This window comes from Mytilus galloprovincialis, chromosome 5, assembly GCF_965363235.1.
Source record: "Mytilus galloprovincialis chromosome 5, xbMytGall1.hap1.1, whole genome shotgun sequence".
In the NCBI taxonomy this organism is placed as follows: domain Eukaryota; kingdom Metazoa; phylum Mollusca; class Bivalvia; order Mytilida; family Mytilidae; genus Mytilus; species Mytilus galloprovincialis.
This window is the reverse complement of record NC_134842.1, coordinates 30,665,993-30,679,990: the sequence shown is the minus strand read 5'-3', so window position 1 is coordinate 30,679,990 and position 13,998 is coordinate 30,665,993. Positions and strand designations below refer to the sequence as shown.

General features: G+C 32.6%; 1 protein-coding gene across 1 annotated transcript; it reads right to left on the bottom strand.

The window, feature by feature from the left end:
• Positions 1–806: 806 nt before the first annotated feature.
• LOC143075583 (uncharacterized) lies at positions 807–12,011 on the bottom strand. The gene is made up of 6 exons (XM_076251047.1): positions 11,965–12,011; positions 7,600–9,707; positions 5,723–5,856; positions 5,289–5,385; positions 4,281–4,445; positions 807–1,087 (listed from the first exon to the last, which is right to left on the bottom strand). The coding sequence occupies exons 2-6, from the start codon at positions 9,701–9,703 to the stop codon at positions 843–845; spliced, it is 2,745 nt and encodes a 914-aa protein (XP_076107162.1). The 5' UTR covers positions 9,704–9,707; positions 11,965–12,011; the 3' UTR covers positions 807–842.
• Between the last annotated feature and the right edge of the window lie 1,987 nt (positions 12,012–13,998).

Here is a 13,998-nt window from a genome sequence, read left to right as displayed (position 1 = left end):
TACTTTGTTTCAATTTTCGCTACGTTTGTTGTTGAATTTTCAAAACATACGGAGCAGGTCCCCTTTCGAAGAAAGGATCACTATGTGTCGATACGCGTCGTCACGTATATTCCCGTTTCGCTACGCTTTCAAAACGAAGTAAAACGTAGTTCTTGAAAAGTGAGAGTGTGACTAGGGCTTTAAACATTGCACGTCGAAGTAACATCTATAACATTACATCTGTACATTTTACCTTATTTATCTAAAATGAATATTAATGGGTGTTAAGTACATAATATTAGATGGTACTATTTTATGAATTTATAGTAAAGTGTGCATTGTTCTGGTAAAGCAAAATAGTAAGGGGAAGTTATGACCGATTATGTTGTAAAGTTACAAAGGATTTTCTCTCAAATGATGACACGATATCCTAATGTTGCACTTTTGATGACATTCAATAGACAAACATTTGATCGTCGAACCTATTGCCTTTCAGTACTAGTTTCCATGAACTACACATTTTTGCGCTGTGTCTACCGAATCAATGGGCCGGGATGTATATAAACAATTTAACACGATAATATGAAGTAGTTATATATCTTAATTTCAATCATTGAGTTATCTTTGCATATTTGTACATCGCAATTTGAATTTTCCTCGGAGTTTTTGCGATTTTGCTTTTAAATAAATGTTTTTCCAAATAATTCCACTAAAATAATAAGTCGAAAGCATAATACAAACTTTGCAAAAGTTGATAAAAAAGTATAAGTACAGCCAAATCCGACTAATGAAATCTTTGAGAAGGAAATATATAAAAGAAATAAATGTAAAACGATGAAATAAGTATTTATTGCAAGGTAATACTACAATTTTCTATTTCGTATCATCATTTTTGAAGTCTGAATAGTGTCATGTAAATTTCTCCAACGGTACCAAGATATTCCTTGTGCTCCCTTTCCTTTGAACAAACCATTAAGATGAGAAATAATACAGGAACCAAACCACCAACCTCCTGTATATGCAGCTGCACAATTTTGTCTTCCTATCGTGTCATTGTCATTATCCTTTGTACTGAATCTTATGTTGTTATGATATGCCAAGCTGTCACCTAAAATATATTAAATGTCGACGAACCTTTATACTAGTCAATAACATTGAAGGAGTAGGTCCAGTAAGACCCCTTCTTGGCCCTAAAATGTAGCAATTTTACAAAAACATTTGTGTCCATTCTTAATGTTTAAATGTAAGTTGTATTTCACTATAATACATAACATACATAAAGCTTTAGAGTGAACACGGGTACGGCCACATTTATTTTTTGACAATTTTTTTTTTGAAAAGTGAAATATTATGGCATATTTGATAGATTTTTCTTATTTTAGCTTGAATATGAGGGTATTTAATGGCTAAATCAGTTCAAATATTTCACATAAACTAATTGAATCGACTAAAGAAGACACTTAAGTATTTAGAAAGTGTCCAAACTATTTCATCAGATGAACCTGAAACTTGAGGTCAAAACAGTCCTTACCGGACCTACTCATTAGTTACATCTAAAAATATATTTCTTGAATGAAAATAAATCATAAACATAAAATACTTTTGAGTGAAGAACTTCATAAATATAGTAATATGAATAAAGTTTTGTCAGTCTATGAAAATGTCCCTAAGACCCGTCCAGTTAAGATATAATATGAATGAATTCAATAGAGGCTACTGATGAACTTGAGGTTCATTAATTTTGTTTTATATTTTCTCTCATTTTCAAGGGGCATCAGGTTGCCTGAATGATCTGAGTAATCGATCTACTATAACTCTGTAACACTAAGTTTCTGAGTTTAAATCTAGCTCGTGCCAGGTGCGTTCGACTCCGATATCAATTTACAAGAATCGTATGATTTTCAACCGAATGTTAATGGTTCATTCAGGGCATTTCAACTTCCCCTAAAAGGATTTTTACCACGACATAGATCCGTATTGCTGAAAGTGGCGTTTAACACCAATGAAGCCATACTACAGTCAATCTCATTTTCACCATTCTTAATTTGATTTCGAGTTTTGTTTCAAACTGGAATTGATTTTTCTAGGTACCATGTGCTATTTAAATATTTAAGTCTATTTCTTTCAAATACCAGATGAGATCAGAGTGAACCTATCCAATGTTTACATTTAATACGACGTGAAACTGTTTAAAACTTGATATTATGGTAAAATGTGAAGCCAGATATCATGTGAAAAATTATATCCTTGTAACATTTAAAGTGACTAACAAAATTCTAATGCAACAACGTTTGTAACGTTCATTTTGATTGACAATTGATGCTATGGAACATACGCGGAAGCACAAAATATATATGACAGATTTTAAATGCATTTTTAAACGTTGTTAGTTTCATTAGAATGGAGATAACAGTTTTTTTTTCTTAAGCTCCGAGGGCATCAATTAGTGATTTGATGGTCACAAATACCCGTTTACTGTCTCCGCTAACGCATCGCCAGTAAATTTAATTTGCGACAAATCAAATCCATTACTGATGCCGTCGGAGCTTAAAATACAATAGATGAAGGATTTGGCTGTTATTTTAGGTCATTTTAGATCAACAGTTTTGATTAAACGGAAGGGTATAGGAGGGGTCCTAATACCGAAATCCCAGGCTCAAAAACATGGAATCCCGAGGTCCCCAATTAAAAGAAATTTAAATCCCGACATCCGGAAATTCGAAAAAAGAATTCCCGGATCCGAAAGGGATCAATCCCAAAATCCCGAGCATAGAAACATCCGATCACAAAATCACGAGCATAAAAACATTCGATCCCGGAGTCCCGATAAAGGTCCAACCCCCCCTATTTACACCATAGAATTTAAGATATTCGGTATGCGCGTTACTGATAAAGGTAATTCAAGTAAAAGACTTCGGACGCATTAACTTACAGCGTATTCTTTTCATTCATTAAATGGACCATTTTACATTTAGAATAAAACAATTAAAAATTTGTAATGAAGAATTGACGAAACAATCTTTTCTTTTTTTTATCATAGATGTGTGATATACAAAATCTCCATTACATTTTGTTTAACCGTGTCGTGGCAGCAATTTGTAATTGTGAAGGTAGCCAGAGTCTTCAAAGAAAACCACCGAACTTCGATAACTGACAATCCTAGTTGATTAAGATTGGAGTCGAGTGCACCCGCATCAGCACGGTCCGAACTCACAACCTGCGTGTTGACTGGCTAGTGAATATAGTAGAAGACCTCTTGGCCACCGAGGCCCCTTTACGATATATAAATATGAGATAAATGTACAAAAATTTAAGCATGAATTTACTTTATGTGGAACTAAATGGTTTTAATTATTGGTACGAAATTGTATTGTTTGGTATGAATGGCAGAGGTACGAAATAACTAAGGTACGAATTGACAAGACTGTCTGACATTTGATTGTTATCTCTTTATTATTTATATTGTAGAAAAAGCGTCGATATTTGTTCTGACATTTTACGTCTGGTATTTGAATTGACACTGAATTGTATGTGACTGTCATACAAATGAAAAATTTAGCTAGCTGTCAAACAATGTTTAATAGTTATCAAAAGTACCAGGATTATAATTTAGTACGCCACACGCGCGTTTCGTCTACATAAGACTCATCAGTGACGCTCATATCAAAATATTTATAAAGCCAAACAATTACAAAATTGAAGAGCATTGGGGATCCAAAATTCCAAAACGTTGTGCCAAATACGGCTAAGGTAATCTATGCCTGGGATAAGAAAATCCTTAGTTTTTCGAAAAATTCAAAGTTTTGTAAACAGGAAATTTATAAAAATGACCACGTTATTGATATTCATGTAAACACCGAAGTGTTGATTACTGGGCTGGTGATACCCTCGGGGACGAAACGTCCACCAGCAGTGGCATCGACCCAGTGGTGTAAATAGTTATCAAAAGTACAAGGATTATAATTTAGTACGCCAGACGCGGGTTTCGTCCACATAAGACTCATTAGTGACGCTCATATCAAAATATTTATAAAGCCAAACAATTACAAAATTGAAGAGCATTGGGGATCCAAAATTCCAAAAAGTTGTGCAAAATACGGCTAAGGTAATCTATGCCTGGGATGTATATGCCAAGTTAGGACCATGACAGTTGTTATTCATTTGTTTAATGTATATGAGCTGACGATTTTGCCATTTAAGTAGGGTCATTCTTTTAAAAAAAAAATTCTCTGTGTTATTTTTCTTATTTTACATTTTTCTGAGTCTCAACTTTTTGAATGCACTTAAAATGTACAAATCACCTGCGTTTCCACTATAACCGCTGACTGTCAATTTGTATTCACTTGATGAGTCACCAATGGAAAATTTCTGGTATTTAGCATATCCAATGCGTCCATTAAGGTCTCGTAAATCAATACGCAGCGATGATTTTCCTCCTGATGTCAGACGATGTATATGGTCGTTTCCTGATTATAAAGATATTCATATTATAGTTTATGCCTTTTTCGTTTCCAATCCTTCTTTCTTTAAACACAAACAACTCTTATTAATACAATAGTTTGACCTTATATCATGTAACTGCAGAACACAAAATTGTTGTATCTTAATGTGTTGAGCAAAAGGTCAACGACAATATTCGAATTTATGGTAGCGAAAACAATAGACAATGTCTACAGGACTTAAAGACCTTATGCTGAATGTAAAGTAACTAACATCTGGTTATCTCGCATGAACAAAACGTCTATATAGTTAACATGTACTTGAGTTTATTCAAAGGTCTGAGGGATGAAGTAGCAAAGTGTATTTGCTGTAAACTAGATAAACTCGTAATGTTTTATATTCGGAATTATTTCATGCTCATATTAATAGTGTAATTGATTGCTTAACGTCCTGTATATTTTATTGTAACTTATTGTTATTCGATGCGGACTTCATAAGACTAAGTATGGTTTACTTGTGTCCAATCCATTTTACTTTAAGTAAATTAATATGTTTAAACTAAACAAAAAACTTCAGAACTAACATCTTCGTCATAACTTTTTCCAGCTACTAGTATAATATCGATGTTTTTAACATGAAACAGGGTTTATATAATGATGTTTTAATATTCTGACGTTTTGAAAATGCTTCAAGGGATAGCATTGTTTTCCTTATTAACATTTTTATTTTTTCTTATATTCCAGTATCGTATGGGTATTGGTGCATCATCGACCGAATTGTTCCGGAATGTTTTTTTTATAAGAAAGTGGAGGACAATTTCTCCAGAGACCATTAATGAATAAACATATAGATAGATCGATCAGTTATACCTAGCCAAAATTCCGCATTTAGATCACCAAATCCATTTTTATACCCCGTCCAACCATGATTGAAATCTGTTGTCCCATTTGTCCTACGTTGAAAAACCTGAAAATAGTTTTTATTAATATCGAATAATTTATATAAGTCAGTATGTGACTTCTGTATCTCAAAATATACAGACGACGTAAGTTAAGGCGATATGTCGCACACAATGTAACAATTCTATAAAGTGTCGAACAAAGAGAAATGCATCTTCCTCAAACTCTTTTTTTTTCCCTTACCGTGTTTGTTTTTACTTTAAGTCCTTTTTGATTTATGAGTTTCTCAAATTTTGAAAGATGATATGTGTTGTTTAAGATTATATGCCTTTATGAAATTCTTTTAATGTTATGCACTATCAATATTGTTTTTATCGCTTAAGCAAGCCTTTCTAACTATTTACCGTCCAGTGCCCACCATCAGTGTCCATGTCACAATACACTTTAAAGCCAGAACCACTATCCGGAAAGATCTTATAAACATCACTCTTGTGAATCTTTTTATCTAATGCGGAACAGTCCTTTGGTCTAAATTCTTCTAATAGACAAAAATAAAACAATATCAAATGACATTAATTTATATAATTAACCAATTGGAATTGTTCTAAATTAAGCGTATATTTACTATAGCAAATATTTATTTCGACTAGGAACATTCATAAATCTATTGATAAATTTCATTTCCGCTGAGGGACGAAAAAACTTTACTAAAGCACGTTAGGTTAAATTTGAGAAGAATTTTATCACTTTATTGCATACAGGTTATCATTCTGTACAAATTACAATTTAAAAGGTAAAAAGGAACAAATTTCAATTTGTATTTTTAGTTTGTACACACCACAAATGAATAAACAGTGTCTGTACAAATTATATAATTTGTACAAAAAGACTTAAGGTGGATCCGAACTATTCGACTGCGCATAATTTCACGCATGAATCACAATGCACACGAAAAAAAATGTCGTAAATTCGATATTATTTTTTTTAATATTTTGATTGATTAGAAATGTTAAATCATTGTAGTTATCTCACTTAAAGAATATTTTCGTTATTATGAGTATCTGTTTTATTTGCTCATTCTTTGAAGCTATATTTCAACTTTGTTTATTACTGTTTTGGACCAAGTGTCATAGAATGTTTTTTTAATATTCCGATAAAAATATATGTTAACAGCTCTTTTTTCCCTATCATTTCATTGAAAAGTGATCCCTTTTACATACCTGTTTAAAAGTACAATTGTGAGCTTAAATAGTCCGTGACCCGCTATTTTTTTCGACCAATTTGATTCACTTTCTGTAAAGCTAGTATATAACAAAAAATACGGCACTTCCGATAGAAACTTCGATTAGGCCCGAGCCATCTTAATATCACTTATAACTTGTTAAGCAGTAATTAAAAATTAAAATTGCTAAGTGAGCAAATAAATTAAACAAACAGGACCTCTATACTTTAACCAATTTACCAGATGTTTTTCAAAGTATGGATTAAAGCTTTAAAATAAGAAATAATAACATATTTTTAGTCATTTAACGTTTTATGAAAGATAACATATTTCATTCTTGTAAAATCAATGAAATGTGTTAAGTCATATTGATTCGTGTATAAAGTACATATATATATATGTAGCTAGAGCCTAGGTGGTCTAGAGGTCTAGCGCTTCGAGCAAAGTGCAATGCGATCGATTTGGTTAAACATATTTAGTGAAATCTTAACCCTCTGCATATACCTGTAGCCAATGTAGAAAAATATGCACAGCAATACGCACAGTAAAACTCAGTTATAATTAAGTTGGAATCCCGTGTCATAATATGTTACAAAAGAAACTAAGCAAAGTTGCAATGATACAAACATTAACAAGGACTACTAGAAGTTATTGATATGCCAGCTCCAAAGCTCAAATGAACTGATTGAAAAATTCTGTCTTCATCATTTGAAGATAATATGTTTTATATAAAGAACAAGTGTTTTTTGAAAACGTGATGCATAATGGAAGTATTGTCGGAATAAATAAAAATTTTAATTTTCATATTCCTGATAGATTGGAAAAAAAAACAATTAATTGAAAATTCTGAATTCTTTATTTTCATTTTGTTCTGTTTACTACGGAATTTTACTATCTATACCTCTGGAAATTTATGTAAAAAATATTGGCTTCATATACACAGTTTTGCGCGTGTACAACGACAATGTGCACTTGTTATTAGGCTTAGCTTCAATTTCTGTCTTTTCTTACCATAGATATTGAAATGCATAATCACATGTATAAAATATGAAAAATTACCTTGGCAACGCCTCCCGTGAAAATTTTGTTTACAAGAACAGGCTCCATTAATAGGCTGACAGATGTCTTTGGTCGATCCCTTTTGATCACAGTTACAAGGTTGGCATTTAATACCAATCGGACATTTTGAACTATCTTTACAATCAAATGTACCGTTGCAGCATCGTTTAAAACATGTCCTTTCCTCTACCCTATCTCCTTGGCATTGCTTTCCTTGTCCCTTCTGTGGCAAAACTATGTGTCTTGATCGTTCCTGTTTCCCGTCAATACCACATGCTTTGCTACAGACAGACCAATATGTCCAATCACTCCATTTACAGTCTTGTCGTTCCTCCTTTTCACATGTTTGTCCTCTGAAATGTTCTTTACACTGACACTCTCCAGTTTTTGAATTACATATTGTTGATAATGAACCTGTTGTGTTACAGTTGCAAGGCTTGCAAACAGATGTTACTTTTTGGCAAGTAAAATATTGGTTGCCATCACGGACATATCCCTCTATGCATTTATTTTCTAATGTCATAGTCTTAACTAAGTGTAACTCACCACAATGAACATTCGATGAATGGTTTATTGACGCACTGCAGGTAGATTTCATTGCAAAGTTTATCTGTTGTTTAACTCTTTGTTTGAAAAGCCGAACAAGAGGGGAGGAATGTTTATATAAAGCATCACGAACTTGCAACAAGACAGAGAATCCGTTCGACTGAGCAAGATGAAATTGCCTCCAAAGATTGTCTATTTTACTTTTGTAGTCTGCTGAACAAGCATCGTCCTTATATCGATCGATAACTGTAACAAGTAATGATTTTGGTTGAAAGATGTCATAAACCCGGTGAAAGTTGAAGAAAGAGTTCATCTTAAATAACACTATGGGCAAATGGTATGCAATTTGCAATAATTTCTGTTTTTCAATTTTATTTATTTTGGATGTATCACACGGTATTATCTTACTTGCTTGCAGAATCAAATAATTCATGCTTAAGTAAGTACCATAAAAAGAACCTAAATCAGTTGCCGTTAACAAATGTTTATCAATAACTTCGTTGTTAACATTTTGCACAGTTTCATATGCCAGACTCAAGCACTTCATGGATGAAACCATATAGTTTTTAGCTAACTTAAGATCGAGCATGTTGCCAATTTTAGGCACTTTATTGAGTATTGACATCACTGACACTAAATCTTTCACCAAAACGATTTGATTACGTATTTGACAATTATCACCATCATAATATTTAGGACACATGCATATGTCACGTTTACTCTCTGACAGGCGGATACATTTACCATTTTGACACTTTGATTTACAAACATCACGTGACAAACATTCTTTTACAACTCGTAATAAGGACCTTCGTAATTCATAGATATCATTAGTCCATTGATAAATCTGTATTGTTGAATCAATATGCTTCTTTGCCAGCTTACCATACACGATCATTATTTGTTCCGCTTTGAATAGTTTCAAAAGCATGTGTTTTCCAAAGTTAAAAATAGTTTTCTCATCGCAGCCAGATGTTTTCTTCACTTGCTGAACTAGTGAATCCTTCGAAAACCGTGTACCATTGAAAGTTGCTTTTAAAATATGTGAATAATAGTCTCCAATATCAAAGTCATTTTTAAACAGCTTAATTATCAATGGTAGTCCTACTTCACACTCGGCCTTGTTTGTACATTCGAACTCCTCTAATTTTTCCAAAAAACGATTAAGGATAACGAAACTAAAATCAATATTTCTCAGCTCAAAGAAAATGTCTCGAAAATCTCTTCCAAACCTTCTGTCACTTGCTTGTTCAAGTTTTTTGTTTATATCTGTGAAAATCTGTTTCAATTCTTTAAACATTTCTAATTCTGTTTTTGAGTTGAATTCCTGAATGAAGGAAGCAAGACTATCAACGGTTCCAATAAAATTTGTCAACAAGTGAATTTGATTAAAAATCTTTGACATTGGTTCAGTGCTAAATAAATCAACAATATGTTTCCCATTCATCAGTCCTTCTTTAATTCCAGTCTTCCACTTCTCCCTCAGAGCATTCTGGTCACCATAAATACAGTCATCAAGTAGGACCAACAGGTAACAAATCACAAAAAAAAGTTGCATTTTGCTGAAATATTATGTATTCTATTAAATCTAATGATGTATATTGGAAAGAGATGACATGACGTTGTGGTAGGAACATCAAACAGCAATATAAGCTAGTCACAACGGTCAATATATAAAGCAACATCATCATAGATAAAAACAGATATTAAAAAGCAATCAATAGTGGATATTGATACCACCAAAGAAATGAATATTGCATGTTTTTTTGGGGAACTACAATTTACGTACAATAATATATTTTTGGGTAGTCAATTATTTTTGCATGAATTGCAGAAAGTTACTTTAAATAATAGAGTATTACTTTCCAGTTATCAGTTAAAAAAAGGTTTATCAAGTTATATATGGTGTTTGTATTATCTTTAGACATGAATAATGAATAAACCGAACACTTGTCAATTGCTTATTAAAATATGAGTATGATTATGAAATGATTGCAAATGAGATTACACTCCATCTTAAACCAAATGGAGCAGGATTTATCGAACGTTGATAAATAAAGACAACAGTAGTATACAGCGATTTGAAATTCATAAATCGGTTGAGAAAAAAACCAATCCGAGTTACAAACTAAAACTGAGGGAAATACATCAAATATAAGAGGAGAACTACATGTACGACACAACAGAAACGCAACACTAAAATGTAACGCACACAGAAACGAACTTTAATATAGCAATGGCCATTTACCTGACTTGGTACAGGACATTTTAAAAAACATGTGGTGGGTTGAACATGGTTTTGTGGCTATTCAAACCTCTCGCTTTTAAAGCAATGTTATCCGTATGTTCTTCAACAATGAAAAACACCCATTTTTCATAGCAAGCTTTAAAACAGGCCTGACATGACTATTTTAAAGAATTCAAACGAGAACAATAAATAAAATATGACGACCTGATTTATGTTTTAAAAATAGCAGAAAACGAAAAACAAAAAAGATATAAATCAACAAACGGTTCGATTTTATTCAATAAACAGTTTTTGATTTAGAATTTGGATGAATAATATGAGTACCAGGCAAAGGTTTGACTAAGGTACAAAATAGAAATGTAACTTTCTTAAAAGGGGGGGGGCGAAATATACAATAAGATCATTCAAACTGATAGATCAAAAATAAACTGACAACAATACGGCTAAAAATGAAAAGATAAACAGACAAATAAAAGTTTAAACCAAACAAGGAAAACTGTAAACTAAGCAACACCAACCCCATCAAAAGCTGGAGGGGATCTCAGTTAGTATGCGACTTAAATATCATACGATTGTAAAGATTTCACTAAAGTATGAAATGCGCAAAATAATCTGACATATACCCAATATACTAGTCATATGTGATATACAATGACTTCACTTTTCTTTTTAAGCATTTGGTTTGGTTACTTTGGTAGTTTATTAATTGCAGTTTCATAACAAATGATAATTGAATATCGCTATTTTTATCTCCAGTTATTTGATTTCAATATAAAACAAAACCCCAGAACGAAAGGGTGCCTCATGTGGAGATGGATATGCTTACCCTTCTGGAACCACTGAGTTCACCCACAGATTTTGTGGGCTTTGTGTTGCTCAGGATTTCAAATTGAGAATGGAAATGGGGAATGTGTCAAAGAGACAACAACCCGACCAAACAAAAAAAACAACAGCAGAAGGTCACCAACAGGTCTTCAATGTAGCGAGAAATTCCCGCACCCGGAGGCGTCCTTCAGCTTGCCCCTAAACAAATATATACCAGTTCAGTGATAATGAACGCCATACTAAATTCCAAATTGTACACTAGACACTAAAATTAAAATAATACAAGACTAACAAAGGCCAGAGGCTCCTGACTTGGGACAGGCGCAAAAATGCAGCGGGGTTACACATGTTTGTGAGATCTCAACCCTCCCCCTATACCTCTAACCAATGTAGAAAAGTGAACGTATAACAATACGCACATTAAAATTCAGTTCAAGAGAAGTCCGAGTCTGATGTCAGAAGATGTAACAAAAGAAAATAAACAAAATGCCAATAATACATAAATAACAACAGACTACTAGCAGTTAACTGACATGCCAGCTCCAGACTTCAATTAAACTGACTGAAAGATTATGATTTCATCATATGAACATCAGGCACAATCCTTCCCGTTAGGGGTTTAGTATCATACCAGTTGTCTTTGTTGTGTTTTGTTTACCAGTGTTTGACTGTTTATCTTTCAATTTTTTAGTCGTGGCTTTGTCAATTAACAATATTTTTTTCTTAAGATAAAATCATAAACTCACCAATTTCTTGTTCAACCAGATATTCGATTTTCTTAAAACTGTGCCACGTGAAACCATATGTTCAAATGTTTCGTGATGAAAGTTGTTCCTAATTACAAGTTCTTTTCAGATAAATATCATTTTAAATACATATTTCAGATAAAATGTCGGTATTGATTAATATGTTTTATAAAAATAATTACTAGTATGTTGATTAGGATGATGGTAAAATAAAATAAAGATTGCAAGACTTAACTGTAAAACGTTAACAGTTTCGATTATTAATTTGTGTATATATCACGGACAACACTCGGCTTACCGAGAGATTGGTCGGTTAATCTATATTGAGTATGAGGCTATATGGGCGATTGGTCTGTTAATCGGGTTTGTTATACGTCTGATAAGAGTAAAACGCACAATTTTATTTTAAACTCTATTTAATTTACAGATTTTTGGCATATTATAAGAACCAAATCAAAAAAAGAAAAGTGTCTGACAAAATGATATCTATCATAGAACATTTTCCACCTGTAAAAACATTTCATAGTCTGCGCAGTTTTCAGTAAAACTAAAAGGCGTCGCGCAAGTATGATTTATTTATCCTTAAACGCATAGCAATTGTTTTAATAAAGGCGAAACAAACATTTTTATATATCATTTAAGGACACAAAATAGTACTTTGGTTCTAAAAAATAAATCGACATTAGTGAATAGTTCATAATTGTAATATAACGTAAATAATACCACGTTTTAGTGAAAATTATGGAAATAAAGTCTGTTAATGGGTTGGACAATTGAAATTGTGTCAGTTAAGAGTTATTTAGACTCGACAATAGTTTTGCTACCTTTATATTTTCCCATTGAAAAAGTTAAGAATGAGATGTTCTTGAGTAAAAAAATGACACTGAATACGGTGCAACAGTATCCTTCTAGTAAGAGCATTTTTATTTTTACTTTCTCTGCATTTTATTGAACGATGTGTCTATAGATTGTCCGCTGGAATATGCATGCATTTATAAATAACGTTTTCAATCAGCCTTTTTTGTGTGTGTCTGTTCAGAGTAGCACGTTCACAAATCCGACTGAAAGTGTCTTCCTAATACAGCACTGGGTACATATAACGTGTTGTCGTTCTCATATGCACATGAAATTTGTCACTGGATATTAAATCCTAATTCGTCAGAATCACCCAATTGATTGTTTTCTTCTATTACTTAATCATATGTTGTTTACAAATCATTCTAAAGAAGTAAATGGAAAGGAGCGAATGCAGCTACATATGGTTATTTTAAGTTTTAACTCATTTCATTTCATTTAGTTCCTTTCTTCATAAGTGCAGAGGAGAACTACACATGTAAAGTTCTAGCATTTGTCACCAATATGAGTACATGTAAATCGCAATCCGTTAATGTTTCAACACTCAGGGTTTTCATGTCTGTATTCTTACACAATTATTATTTGTTCTCTCTTTTTTTAGCAATGCATCAGTCTCAACTGTTCTTATCTATTATTCTATATTCTGCGTCTCCATCCAGATTCTCGTGTATACCACGAGGGTACGGATCGGGGTGTTGTTTATTTCTGTGCTATTTAAATTGGTATGTCACTTTTCTTTCCATTTTATTTATCTTACTCATTATTCTTTCTCTATTCTTTATATTTTAGCATCCCAATATATTTTACTTACTGATGTTGAGTTACATGACGACGTTTATCTCTGATCTATATACTGGTTACCAAATTGGTGGCATTGATGACAATTAAACATAATCCACATGATATATGCAACCATTCTTGGATGAAATTAATATTACTACAATATTACACTTTTTGAAACCATTTTTATCAATTTTTAATTTCCATTGTCTCAATTGTTCATTGTGCATGTGGTGTTGTTTCCGTATATTTTATGTTTCATTGTCCATGTGCTGTTTCCGTATATTTTAGCCGCTCGTCTTGAAGGCTACCCATTTGATCCGATCACACCCAATAAAGCAATAAAATTATACTTTATTGCCATTCATAACTCTTGGAAGACCAATTAACAGACCGGGT